The sequence below is a fragment of the Puccinia triticina genome, chromosome 16A (genome assembly GCF_026914185.1).
Source record: "Puccinia triticina chromosome 16A, complete sequence".
Taxonomy (NCBI): domain Eukaryota; kingdom Fungi; phylum Basidiomycota; class Pucciniomycetes; order Pucciniales; family Pucciniaceae; genus Puccinia; species Puccinia triticina.
Genome location: NC_070573.1, coordinates 4,252,331 through 4,266,020, shown reverse-complemented (window position 1 = coordinate 4,266,020; position 13,690 = coordinate 4,252,331). Strand labels below are relative to the sequence as shown.

General features: G+C 57.4%; 4 protein-coding genes across 4 annotated transcripts; 2 read left to right on the top strand and 2 right to left on the bottom strand.

Moving 5' to 3' along the window:
* Positions 1-1,521: 1,521 nt before the first annotated feature.
* Positions 1,522-3,402, top strand: PtA15_16A404 (uncharacterized protein; the record flags this gene model as incomplete). The annotated part of the gene is made up of 5 exons (XM_053164091.1): positions 1,522-1,933; positions 2,002-2,467; positions 2,541-2,802; positions 2,880-3,230; positions 3,304-3,402. The coding sequence occupies 5 exons, from the start codon at positions 1,522-1,524 to the stop codon at positions 3,400-3,402; spliced, it is 1,590 nt and encodes a 529-aa protein (XP_053028051.1).
* Positions 3,403-3,998: 596 nt separating this feature from the next.
* Positions 3,999-5,360, bottom strand: PtA15_16A403 (uncharacterized protein; the record flags this gene model as incomplete). Its single annotated transcript, XM_053164090.1, has 2 exons — positions 3,999-5,221; positions 5,291-5,360. 2 exons carry the CDS (start codon positions 5,358-5,360, stop codon positions 3,999-4,001), a joined length of 1,293 nt encoding a protein of 430 aa, XP_053028050.1.
* Positions 5,361-5,842: 482 nt separating this feature from the next.
* Positions 5,843-6,668, bottom strand: PtA15_16A402 (uncharacterized protein; the record flags this gene model as incomplete). Its single annotated transcript, XM_053164089.1, has 3 exons — positions 5,843-6,098; positions 6,163-6,350; positions 6,420-6,668. The coding sequence occupies 3 exons, from the start codon at positions 6,666-6,668 to the stop codon at positions 5,843-5,845; spliced, it is 693 nt and encodes a 230-aa protein (XP_053028049.1).
* A 308-nt stretch (positions 6,669-6,976) lies between these two features.
* Positions 6,977-10,682, top strand: PtA15_16A401 (uncharacterized protein; the record flags this gene model as incomplete). The annotated part of the gene is made up of 4 exons (XM_053164088.1): positions 6,977-7,455; positions 7,523-7,857; positions 7,934-9,750; positions 10,230-10,682. The coding sequence occupies 4 exons, from the start codon at positions 6,977-6,979 to the stop codon at positions 10,680-10,682; spliced, it is 3,084 nt and encodes a 1,027-aa protein (XP_053028048.1).
* Positions 10,683-13,690: the final 3,008 nt, after the last annotated feature.

Sequence of the window (13,690 nt, the reverse complement as noted above, 5' to 3'; positions counted from 1 at the left end):
AGATACAATTGTTGTTGATGATGGGTTTTTGATGAGAAGGTTGGTATCTCTTCCTTAAACAATCTCTTGATAAGGCACTTGAATCTATACTAGAGCTCCTGGTTGCCACTACACTACTACTACTTGTTATAATTGTTGTTAATGAAGTTGGTAATAATCTCTTCCTTAACAATCTCTTGATAAGGCACTTTAATTACTACTAGAGCTCCTGACTACTACTACTACTACTGACTCAAACTTAACACTACCACTACTACTACCACTACCACTAAACTACCACTGTAACTAAACTAACCACTGTAACTAAACTAAACACTGTAACTAAACTAAACACTGTAACTAAACTAACCACTGTGACCAAACCTTCCTAGGCTGATGGGGAAAAATATCTGATGAGGGGGGGAAAGAGGCCTCCTTATATATTGAAGGGTGAGGGAATTTAGCTCCAGGGGAACTCCTTGTGAGGGCTATTTTCTGCAGGGGATATCAGTTGCACAGCAAGATATGCATGTGTTGCACTGCCTGCCAAACAATGATGTAATTGATTCTTCAGAAAAACTCCTTGAACCCCTTATCTGCCTGCATATGCTGCACTGCATGATATCATGCGTTGCTAGGTGACCCAAACAACCTTCCGTAACCTACCATATGCCTGCATGTCCAGCTGTTGCCTTCTTCCATCCAGAATATTGGGGGTCCAAGCCTCTCCTCCCACATTGCTCCTTCCTTCCTTCTTCCTCATCACCTAATTAATACTTCCATCCATATCCCATGAATCCAATTGTGCAACCCTTGAGGCCCCAGAGTCAAAAACAAAGAAAGTGGTGATTTTCTTCTTACTGTAAGCAGCCTGTCATAAAGGTACAGGCTTTGAGGCTGAACTTAGCAGTCAAAAATTTGGGCCTACCCAACCGCAAGCTTTTTGGGAATAGCTATATGAAGACGCAGATGGCAACCGCGGTGGGGGTTGTTTTTGGAAATTGGGTCTTCAAATGTGGGATAGAGCCCTGGTTTAAGAGCATCCACATGGGTCGCGGATTAAGGAGGGATTAGCGTAGCTAATCCCCCTTGGCAACTGCAATGAGTCCAATTTAGTCGGACTAAACTCCTCCTCGGAGTACGATTTGGACTAAGGAGGAGTAACTTTACTCCTGGCTAATCCTGGGAGTAAGCCTTGCATGCGGGCACTGCTCCCCACTCAAATGTATGCACCAAACACAGCTGACATAAGCTGCAGGTGCATACACCATACTCAATCATCATTTAAGCCCACACCGATGCGGTTGACCACCCGGATTAGCGCTAATCCCGGAGTAAGCTAATCCGCTACTCCTCGAGTTGCACCCGCACCGATGCGGATGCTCTAAAGACTCCGGTGGAGATGCTCTTGTTATGTACTGACCTTCACGCACCTAAGCCCCCTGTCCGCCGTGCCGCAGCAGCCAGCCGCAGTTCTCCTGGGCTTTTGCGGTGATTACATAAACTTGACTATTCTTTCGGCAGGAGCGCATACAGCCAGCGATGTCGACCAAGAAGCGATTCATCGGGAAATCAGGAGGCACAGCCAGCAAGAGCAGCAGCAAGCCCACGGCCACCAACCATCGGCGGACGAACGAGATACCGGCGGAGATCCGAGAGAACAAGCTCCTGAACGAGCTCATCAAGCAATGTCTGCCGCCCACCTACAACTTCGAGCTCCACAAGACCATCCACCAGGTCATCCAGAACCAGGTCTCCATCCTCGGCCTCCAGATGCCCGAGGGTCTCCTCCAGTTCTCCCTCACCATCTCCGACATCATCCGCAAGTTCTGCCCTGACTGCCAGGACGTCGTTGTGCTCGGCGACGTCACCTACGGCGCCTGCTGTGTCGACGACCTCACCGCGAAAGCACTAGGCTGCCAGATGCTCATCCACTACGGACACTCTTGTCTCAGTAAGAACATAAACACTTCAAAAAAAAAAAAAAGCACAGAACACTTACCCTTCTCTCTCTTTCTCCAGTTCCAGTAGACCAAACCTCAATCAAGACCCTCTACGTCTTCGTCGAGATCGGCATTGACAGCGCCCATCTAGCCGAGACCATCCGAGCCAACTTCCCGGGATGCATGCACGAAGACACGCGGGCGACGGCGGCAGGGGGAGGGATGAAGCATGTGTCGATCGAGCATGAAGAAACCCCCGAACAGCTCCATCTGGCGGTCGTCGGCACCGTCCAGTTCGTCTCCGCCGTCCAAGCACTCAAGTCCGAGCTCGAACAGCCCCCTCGCTCCTCCTCCTCTGACCAGCCCTCCGCCACCGTCGCCAAACAAATCACAGACCGAGCCGCGGGCGACGACGATCTCCAACCTGTCACTCCTCCCGAGCCCCCCCGCTTCCGCGTCACCGTGCCCCAGATCAAGCCGCTCAGTCCGGGGGAGATCCTCGGGTGCACAGCGCCCCGTCTATCCGCCGACACCGACGCCATCCTGTAAGAACTCCCTCCCCCAAAACCACACCCGCATTTGTGTCCGATGGCTGACTTTTGCTGGGGGAGACAACAGGTATCTGGGCGACGGCCGGTTCCATCTCGAGTCGATCATGATCGCTAACCCCTCCATCCCGGCGTTCAGATACGACCCCTATGAGAAGAAGATCACCCGGGAGGGATACGACCACGTGCAGATGCGCAGGGTGCGCGCCTCGGCGATCGCCCTCGCCGGCAACACCTTGGCATCCCCCCCTCAACCACAGGAGCCTGAGGACCGGGCATGGGCCGTGGTGTTGGGGACACTCGGACGCCAGGGCAGTCTGTCGGTGCTCAAAGTTAATCCTCCCCTCTCTGTACAGACCCCATCCGTTGCAGGCAAGCTGACGTCTGTGCATTTTCGCGGGGACCCCAGTCGATCACCAGCGGTCTGCGGGCGAAAGCGGGGCCTGGAAAGCTAGCCGTGCCGCTGCTGATCTCGGAGATCTCGGCGGCCAAGCTGGGCCATCTGACGGCCCACCTGGACGTGTGTGTGCAGACCTCGTGTCCGCGGCTGTCCATCGACTGGGGCCACGACTTCCTCTGCCACTACCCCCGTCCATCCTCCGCCACGGGGGAGCAGCCCCGCGTCGTGCCCCTGTTGAATCCGTACGAGGCGAAGGTCGCGCTCGGCCAGGCCCCCGGATTCATCCTCGACGCTTCTTCGTCCGCCCCGACCACCGCTCCCGCCTCGGCAGACCGCGAACCCCTGCTCGACTCCTACCCCGTACGCTCTTACCATCTCCTTCACCCCTCGTCCTCCCAACTCACCCATTCTTGTCTCCCTGTCGCATGTGTAGATGGACTTCTATGCCGATCAGTCGTTGGGCGACTGGACCCCTCGCCACGGCCGCAACATCCGGCCCGTCCGCCCCAGAACTGTTCCCCCGGTTCAGTGATCTTCTTCCCTCAAGACCTTGTATCTCCTGTTCACCAAAAAATCGACAGATCACTATTTCTGTCTTCTTTTCTCTTGTTCATCCATCTGCATCCCCTCGCCCTTCCCAAAAACCCGGGAACATTTCCTAAAGCAACACAGTCACAATATAAAGCTATTGCATAGTCTTGTAGAGACAACCTTGGGACAGGAGCAACCCTGCCCTACAAGAAAAGCTGACGAAACTGGCAGCAGTGGTCATACAAAACCTCAGGACATGCTCCACCCAGACAATGAGGTGTTTGATTGGACAATGAATGGCCATGTAGTGTTTGCCTGTCCCAGGGTGGACATTGGCCATTGTTTCAGGTGAGGTATATGGCTTGAATCTCATCTGGGTCCAGTTTCGTTGAGGTTTTTCTGCAGTGAGCTAGGTCAGCAGGCAGCCAGACTGACTACAATGTCCTTGTGGAGCAAAACCAGCACAGTCTGTGAGAGACTTGTTGGACAAAAGCCTGATTGAAGAGGTGGTCGTGACGGACATTGATACTAAAGGGCTTGGGCGTGATAAATATCCAAACAGGTATGGATTGATGGGTGGTGTTTTACTCTTCCCCCTCATTGAATGGCTAGTTGCGCGGCTTCGAAGGACAAGATCAGGCTGCCGGAATGGTCGCTAGCCGTCTCCCAGGACTGTTTGAAGAGAGGAAGGAAAGAGGATGGGTACGTGTCGGACGAGCGTTGTGCGGTCGGGCCGAGGAGGGGCAGCAGACAGGCGTCAAGAGCGGCGAGGGCGGCGGCCATTGCTTCCGGGACTGTCTGGAGGGCCATGCGGATGTTCGCGCGGTGCTCAACAGCTCCGGCGGGGCGATCCAGGACGGACAAGAGGCTGGCCAGGTGCTGGAGCCTGAAGACCGCCTGGGGCGCCTCGTATAGCCGGGCCATCGTCTCCGAGGTCAGCTCGACCGTCGCGCCCGAGGCCGACGAGAGCCGCTTCTTCGCCAGCTCGGCCGAGGTTTTCTTGAGCAAGATCCTTGCGAGCTTGGTCAGCGGTATGGCGGACTTGACTGGCTCGGCAATCAGCCTTCTGCTGGGGTCTCTCTGGCCGTCATCGGCGCTTGGCGGAGGATCATCGGCTTGCGAGGGTGATTGGATCATGGGGTGGACTATGTGGACGAATGTCTCGAGGACCTCGTCAGTTGACTCGGCCGCTTTTAGCCAAGCTTCATGGACGAGAGCCCAGTCTGATTTCCGGCACCACGCAATGGTTTGGTCGAGTATACGCGGCGGATAGGCCATGGTGATCTGGATCCCTTTCCTCAAATCGGACCCCTCCGTCGAGATCGGGTGATACTCGTCAAGGATATTGGCCATAGCGCACCATCGGATGAAGCTCGGGATGTCATCCCGGAACAAGCGTTCACAGATGATGGCGCTGACTACCAGCTGGATTTTCTCTCGCAGATGGGCGCATCGAAACACCTTCAATCTCTCGAGGCCGTGGTCGTGTTTCTCGTCGGGCAGAGGTGAGTGGAGCGTCAGACAGACGACGGCGGCCACGGTACTCTCCAGAGTCTTGTCGAGGCCGGAGAGGAGCTCGCGCGTTGGCTCGGTGCGCGGGGTGTCGGTCTTCTTGGGATCGATGAGGTCGAGCGAGCCGACGAGCGCAGCCAGCTGGTCTCGGATGCAGGGGAGAAGGCTCGACTGCAGCTGCTCAAGGGCCTCCACCTTCGCGCCCATCTGCTCGAGCGTCAGGCTGGGGTCCTTCGTCGCTGGCGCGAGACGCTCGGGCTCGAAGCTGTGCTTGGCCGCCATGCCCTCGAAAGCATCGACCAGGGACACTGTAAACTAATCCTTCGGTTAGCTGTTTGTTTTGGCCGACTCGGGATGCTCTCGCGCGGAGGACTGACAAATCGCCCTTGTGCTTTCGATCCGTTCGACCGTTTCCCTGTAGCCCTGCACCCGCTCGATCGGTTCCATCGTGGTTTGCGTCTGGGAACAAGCCGGGCTCGCCCCAACAACAAGGGGTACGTACATATTATGTAAGGAAATACATGGATCACAGAAACTTTGGCAAAAATCTGTCATGTTGAAGGTTGAATACACGAGTGATAGACACCTGGAAAGTGCTCTAGGCCAGGATCTTGCTAAGTCCCCCCAGCAAGCCAACAGCCGCGAGGGATGGTTAGGATAAGTGCCAAGTGTAGTATGTATGTGATGAATTTATAATGTATTATTTAGCCACATGAGAAACAAGATATGGAAGGTCTGGTGGGCTGTTGCAAAAACCTGAAAGGCTAGACAACCGGAAGCAAGATTAGGGAGATGGAGGTGTACACGGATGATGATGGGTTCAACGAGGCAGTTCGGAGGAGCTAATGTACATGAGAGGATAGGGTAAACGAAGGGGGGAGGGAGTATAGGCCAAGAGAGAGAGAGAGAGAGAGGGGGGGGGGGGAAGTTCACACGATCGAGCATTTCGAGTTCTTGTCAGCAGCCGAGCCGGCGCGCGACTGCTCGGCAGCGGAGGAGGATTGTTTGGGGTGGCCGGGGCGCGCGGGCCCGCCGGGAGCCTCGTCCGGGTTGAGCTCCTTCTCGACCTCGATGAGCGCCAGGAGGAAGCTGTTCATGACGTTCTCGCCCGACCGGGCCGAGGCCTCTGCGAAGCCGCACTTCCATTCGGCGGCCAATGACTGGCCCTCCTCGGTGGAGATTTGTCTGCGTAGGGCAGTGTGTGAGTATGTACTTGAGCAGGGGGGGATGGTTGTGTGGGCTTATGTACCTCTGCGACTCCAAATCGGTCTTGTTGGCGATCAAGACCATCGGGACGTGCTCGGCGCCGATGAAGCCGAGGATCTTGTCCCTGATGATCGCCACCATGTCGAAGGAGGTGCGGGAATTGATGGAGTAGACGAGGGCCCATCCGTCGAGTCCGATAGCCTGTCTGGAGTCGAGGATGGTGAACTCGTCCTAAAGAAGAGCAAGCCCAGCAGTGAGTTGGTGGATGGTTTCTGGGAGGTGGGGTGAGGGGTACGCAACATGGCCGGCGGTGTCGAGGATCTCGAGGTTGAAGAGGCGGCCGTTGAGCTCGACGGTCTTGGAGAAGGAGTGTTCGATGGTGGGGTAGTAGGACTCGACGAAGTGCTCGTCGACGAACTGGACGGCCAGGCTGCTCTTGCCGACCGAGCGCGAGCCGAGCAGGGCGATCCTGCGCTGGCGGGGCGGGATGGGCTTGCCGGAGGGCGTGGTGGAGGCGGCTTCGCTGGGCTGCTGGTGCTGGATGGCCATCGTCGGGGAGTTTGCTGGCTGGGATTTGAAATTTGGGGGGGGGGAGAGTGAAGGTTTGCACTTCCCCCGGGTTATCCGCGCATCCGCCGGACACAGTCTGCGGGGCGCGCGCATACATGCACAGTGGCTGTGTGCTTACACCGAGGATGGTGGTGCCGGGCTGTGCCGGTGCCGGTGCCGATCGGCGGAGTCGGGTGCGGGTCCGGCTCGGGATGGATGGTCCGCAGTGTCGCCCAGGCGGATCCCAGCCAAAACCCACTTCTTCCTGACCATCCACCCCACTCACTCACTCACCACCAACCACAACAATGGCCAGCAGAACACGAACGACGGGGAAACGGCCATGGCACATTATCACCCTCAGCACACTCCTACTCCCCCAGAACAGCCACCCGCAGACCATCTCAACAAACATGCCCCTGCCGCCCATGGAATGGATCAAACTCAGCCCAGCAGGAACGACATCCCCGCCCGCACTCAGCCACGGCTGTCTCAGCGGACCGACCTACAACGACCCCACAAGCAGTCTGCCCGGATTCAACCAAGCATTCCTCTTCGGCGGACGCTCGGCCGCAGGCACCGCCAACAACGGCCTCTTCATCCTCGACTACGCCTCAGACACCCCGCGATGGTCCCAGCCAGCCCCAACCACCTCCACCATCTTCACATCCTCCCCTCAGCCCCGCTCCCACCTCCTCTGCGGCTGGGACAGCGCGAGCAACTTCCGCAACCAACTCAACATCTACGGCGGCCGATCCGAGGACGGCCAGCCCCTGGGCGACTTCTGGTAAGTGCATATGCACACACTCAGATCTGTGTAGATCAGATCTTAATCCCTGCATCTACATATGTAGGTACTACGATCCAACCAACCGGTTCTGGGCTCAGCCCAAAGACCTCCAGCCCACCGACCATCCCCCCAACTACGGCGCCCTCGGGGGCATCGATCCGAGCTATCTGCCCGCCCCTCCAGGCACGTCCAACGCGATCATCTATCTCGGCGGCGCCAACGGGAGCCATGCCACCAACACCCTCACTCCCTCCGCCCTCTCCATCGATGGCCAACTCGGCAGTAACACCAACACCATCACCGTCAACCTCACCTCCCTCGCACCCGCTCTCACCGGCAATCCCGCAGCCAATAACCTCTACAACGGCCGCTGGGGCGCAACGGGTACCATCATGCCTGGTCAGCTTCACAACGGGCCTTTCTTTTTTTTTTTTTTGCAATTTCCTAACCAAGTTCCTCCTTTTTCTTTCTGCAGGTTCAAAACTGGTTGTATTCTCTGGCTGTAATGACGATCCAGGGAACGAGTTCCGGGAGACGGTTGACCCGAGCTGTTCGCTGACGAATGGCGGCATCCTGTCCTTCGAGTCGGGCTTCACGGCCTCCCAACTCCCCACGCGCCCGACCCCGCCGCGGAGCTCGTGGGCGGCGTTCAACTATTGTCCGGCCCCACGGGTGGGAGGGACGATGGTCGCGAACCGGAACCGGTTCGACAGCTCGTATGCGAACCAGGCGATCATGATCGGCGGGCGGACGGACAGCAAGAACTGGGACGACCAGGGAGGGGCCAAGGCGGGCGAGGTGGACGTGCTGGACATCTCGTCGGGCGTGTGGGCCCGGGTGCTGCCGATGCGGCGCGACAACGCGACGTTCACCCAGAAGGAAGGCCTCCTGGCACTCGCCCTGCCCTCGCGCATCGGCCCCAGCTCAGCAAGCTCGGACGCCAGCCGCAGCCCCACCGACATCCTTGTGTACGGCGGCATCGACACCGCCTCCGGCCAGGCCTCCAACGAGCTCTGGATCCTCCGTCTCCATCCCGCCAAGCTCACCGGCAACGGCACCGCCGACGGTGTCACCATGGCCTACATGCCTAGCTGCGTCACTCCCACGCCCCAGAACAAGCGCAACACCTCCAAGACCACTGCGGGCGGCGGCGTGCCGGGCAGCGGCTCGGACGCCTCGCCCGGTGGCCTCGAAGCCCCGTCCGGCCATCTGATCTTCTCCGCCGTCGCCCTCGCCATCCTCATGATCTCTCTCACCGTCCTCCGCTGCGAAGAGCCAGGCAAGCTGTCGATCCGCTCCCGCTGGCGCACCCCTCGTCTGTGGCTGCTCATCGGCGCCTGGCACACCCTGGTCACCAGCTGCGGCCTGCTGGCCCTCGCCGTCGTCGTCGCCCTCTTCGAGACCCGCGTCTCCCTCCCTGCGCTCTCCCTCGCCCGCCGGGGGCTGTTCTCCGGACACACCAGCTACGCCAAGCTCGGCCCAAAAGAAACACTCGCCCGGAGCACCCATGCCAGACTCGGCCTGGCCATCGCTATCGTCGGCTTCGTGCTCGTGCCCGCGCTCTATCTGCTCAGCTGGCTCGACGAGTCCCTCGAAGCTCGGCGGAAGAAGCACCAACAGTCGTCGGCTGACGCGGGGCCTCGCAAGCTCAAGGCCAAGGGCTCCCCAGGCGGGGCCGGCCTCACCCGACGCGCGTTGGAACGCATGGTCCTTCTCGGCAGGCAGCCCTTCGGCGCCAAGCAGCCGGCCAACAACTCCTCCAAGGAAGGCTCCTTCGGGACCGAGAAACAGACCGACCTGGCCGACCAACACCACTCCGTCCCATCCACGCGTCCATCATCCAAACGCCCCCCGTTAGCCGGCGCGGGCAGCCACGAGGGCCATGACTCCACCTCGACCTCGAACACGAGCACCCAGCTGCTCTCCGCGCCTCCTCCTGCGGAAGAAGACGCGCTACAGGAGACTCTTGCGGCGGGTGCGGCGGTGGCCCGGAAGCCATCGCCGTCGAAGCTCAAGCTCGACCACAAGCCGCCCGAGCGTCCGCTCGTCCGCTCGCCCTTCGCCAAGGTCTTCCACTACATCCCCGGCCGGAGAGGCAGCGGCTCGGACCCGACCGACGGCCACTCGTCGCCGGCAGCCTCTGTGCCCTCGTCGGCGGCCCCAAGCCCCGGCTTCGAGGTCCTCAATCGCCGCCCGCCTCCCCGTCGACCCAGGCCCCGGGCATCACTCGACATCATGAGCGACGCCGGCTCGTCGAGCTCGCTCAGCGGCGACATCCATGGCCGGCCGTCGGTCACGGCCGAGCGGGCGGTGCTGGACGAGCGGGCGTACGGCTCGGCGGAGGGCGGCGACGAAGTACTCGTCGACGAGGATGACGAGGAGGAGGAGGAAGACGAGGAAGACGACTCGGTATACAAGAGACGGACGAAGGCGCGCCGGAAGCTGCGCCGACTCGCCGACGTCATCTTGCACCTCGTCGTCCTCGCCGCCGCCGTCTTCTTCGTCTCCGCTTGTTTCGTCTCCCCCCGGCCGTTGCGCTGGCTCGGCGCACTGGCGATCGCCTTTGTCGTGCTCGTATATGCCACTATTCTCTGGCTGGCTTGGAACGGACTGCCGTCGACGGAATCGACGTTGGTGATCTTTGTGTCGATCCTGAAGGACGGGTCGAAGAGCTTGATGGCCAACGACACCCGTACGTGCTTCCTCCTCTTGCTTGTAAGCGTGAGAGCTGACCCTCTCTCTCTCTCTCTCTAGTTGCCGGACTAGGCCAGTTCTCGAGCTTCCAACACCAACAACAAGTCGCCCAGCAGATCATCTCGCAAGGCCAACAGCCGCACCCAGGCTCTGTAGCCGGGGGAGGAGTGGGCAAGCGGAGCACGATCGGCAGTCGGCTGCACGGCCTCTCGTTCTACGGCGGCTCGCAAGCGGGCACCTCCGTGGCCCATGCGGGCGGCCCAGTGGCCGGATACTTCCACCCCTACCCGCACCCCGACTTTGTCCGGGCCGTCGACGAGCCCGACCCGGACCATCCCGGCTCCCTCGTCCTCTACGACTCCCATCGCCTCTGGGCTCACTCCGACGACGACCACCTCCATCCCCCCGATCTCGCCGCAGACCCCCCCGGCCCCGACGGCCTCCCCATCAGAGACTCCTACCTCGTCGATCGCGAGGTCCAGATCGTCACCACCGCGCCGAAACGCGTCTTGGCCGTCGTCAATCGTTGACCCCGTATCCCGCCCGCTCTCGTCGCTTCTCTTGCCGCCCTACATACCCCGTCTCTCTCTCTCTCTCTCTCCGGTTCCGCGTCTTCTTGCAGACTTAGATCTTCCTCCCACGCGCTATACACACACACACACACCTGGACCGACATCCCGGCGCCCCGCTTCTTCGATACACACCGCCTTCCCGAACCCCTCTCGCCGCCCGCTCGTCCGCGTTGTTTATTGGCCCTCTCTCTCTCTATCTCTCTGTGGATGATTTGTTAGTGCATATATACCCCCTCCATTGCCCAAAAAAATACGTGAATATCAGTGTGGCCGTGCCCGTCCCGCTCTCTCGCGGCCTATCTATCTGTCTATATATCCCCCGCCCGTCCTCCACCCTGCGAACACAAAACCACCTCCTCCGGCCCTTATGTATGCTTGGCCTCTCGTCCGCCCTTGTCTAGCTCCACCCCCACACACAGACATATCCGTATCCGTAGGTAGATACACGCATGGGCCCCCGCCCGCCTCTTCCTCCCGCTTCCTCCCGCGCCTCGGCCCCCCAATATCATATATAATTTATGGCGCTTTTTGGCCGCTGCATCCACCCTGCCTGTCCCCGCGAGCGGCGTGCGATGGCCCCTCGTGCGTCTGGAGCCTCACCCCACCCCCTCGTTGCTCGGGCCCGGCGCGCCTCTGGAAGAGCGGCTGGCGAACTTCGGCGGGCGGGTTGGCCCGAGGAAACCAGCAACTCGGCTGGCTTGCCTGATCTGCGGCTCGATGGAGAAAAACGCGCCCGACTGCCGCAACGGCTCGACTGGTATCCCAAGCGGGGGGCTCGCTTGCGCGCTCGACCGCTGGCTTCTCCTGCGTTCTCACAATCAGCATGGTCGCCCACCATGCTGGTATACCCGTCGCGTTGTCTTGTATAAACATCGAATGCCTGGATAAAGTTGTTGCTGAGTTGCCCCCCGAATGATGTTAGCATTCGTGTATTTCAGCTCTCTGTTTTTTCACTTCTCCATCATGAGCACACATTTGGAGTCAAGAACAGGATATCTCTTGTATATTGTTTTTCATCAGATTTGTCCCTCTATTTATAGTTTGAGTTTGTTGATCGAGAAATACAAACTCATCGAGTCTTTCGCTCTTTCACCAATCCATTTGTCTCCCCCCGCCAATGCAAATCGGCAAGATCATGCTCGAGAAAATCTCTGCGGCCCTGCTATCCAATGCCTCAGCAGATGTCGATCTGCGCTTACCTTCTGTCCAACAGCTCTTGATTCTATCGTGAGGCCACTGGAGCATCTCACCAAACCAGTCACAAAGATGCGTCAAGCATCCTTACCTAAAGTGTGGGGACAGCACCGCAGCTCCAGCTTCATTGACAACAGAAGTAGAAATCGTTCCTCCACGGATTTGAATGTTAGTACCATTTCACATCTCTGTCCACATTTTCTTACCCTTTCCAACATCCAGGTCCAGCAGCCAATTCAGATTGATCTTGGTCAAGGTCCCAATGAAGCATCCTTTGGGCAGCTGGAATAAACCTGTGCTTTGGCACACTCCTAGGATGAAGTGTGCTTTGGCACACTCCTAGGATGAAGTGTGCCACTCCTAGAACAGAGAACATAGTGTGCTTATGCACTGTCCTATTATCTCCAGATTATCTGGAGGTGGATTGCAGGAAGGTCTATCCCCTGGCGGGCATGCTAGCACAAGTTGTAGCAAAGGGGAGGGGGTGGAGTACTGGTATATTTTGAATCCCAACTCACACTCCCCATCCACCTTGCAGCTGCTCCACATTTCAGCATGCCTTGCCTGAATCTGTTTCCCGTAAAGATTAGAGCGTTACTTGAGGATCTGTGTTGTGATCCACTCAAATGGGGATGTGATGCAAACAATAAAGAGTTCTATTTCCTTTGTATCAGGTCTTCAATTATGAAACTGGCAACTCACACTGCAGGCATCTCAATGTTGCTGCGGACCGCAGCAACATCTGACGATTCAGTAAGGATTTGAACCCTGCGCAACAAGTATTGCAGAGACACTTGGCCGGCTGTCCATGAGCAGTTCACCGGGGTATGTACACACACCACACCTCTCAATGGCCGGCACAACAACCGGTCACCAAGAGGAGTATGCACTCCTCTCAATGGCTGGCCCAAGGACCAGCCATCAGGAGGAGTCCTTGTTCCGGCCATTGAGAGTTGCCCACTCCTCTCAATGACCAGCATAAAGACTGGTCATTGGTAGGAGGAATCCACACTCCTCTTGTTGAAATTCTGACTTCCTCTTCTTTTACTTATACCAAATTCCACTAAATGTTATTTATGATAATGTCTTACCATAACATGTGGCTTATTTTTGATCTGATTAAATCTTTATGGCGGCCTTTTATGTCATTAGAACTGTCAGCCTTAGAGTCAACTCAGCTGACCTAAAGTCTGCCTTTTTCTACTTTTTACATATGAATTACTTCATATTTTTCTTCATCTTTAGAGATAAAATTGTTTTGACTTCTTATTCTGTTTCCTCATGCAATTTTAACCCTAGTTACAACTTACCAATTCTTCGTAACTCTACTCCTTCCCTGAGTTATTGAGTTGTAGCGCGCATGCGCAGTTGTGACGTGTCAGCGCTACCAGGCGCGCCAAACCACATGTACATATGTAAATTACATAAGCAAACTGTGAAAATTTTCGTAGTCAGGATCCCCCTTGCCTGAGGCGGATCTACAGACTTCAGCACACCAGAACCACACCCCAGATAACCCCAGGATCACCACTAAAGAGATTACCACGCCCCCAGTATACCTACCATCACAGGCGCCTAGGATATTGACAGTAAGTAACCTCTTTCACTGAACATTGTTTATCTCAGAGGTACAACTCTGTGTCTTGCTTGATCTGCTCTTTCTGCTGGTTTTGTCTTCTTCTTGATCACAGGGCTGTCCCTTCATATCTGCTGGCCTTTGCCTCTTCTTAATAACAGGACTGTCCCTTAGGTTTCCCTTTAAGAACCTTGAC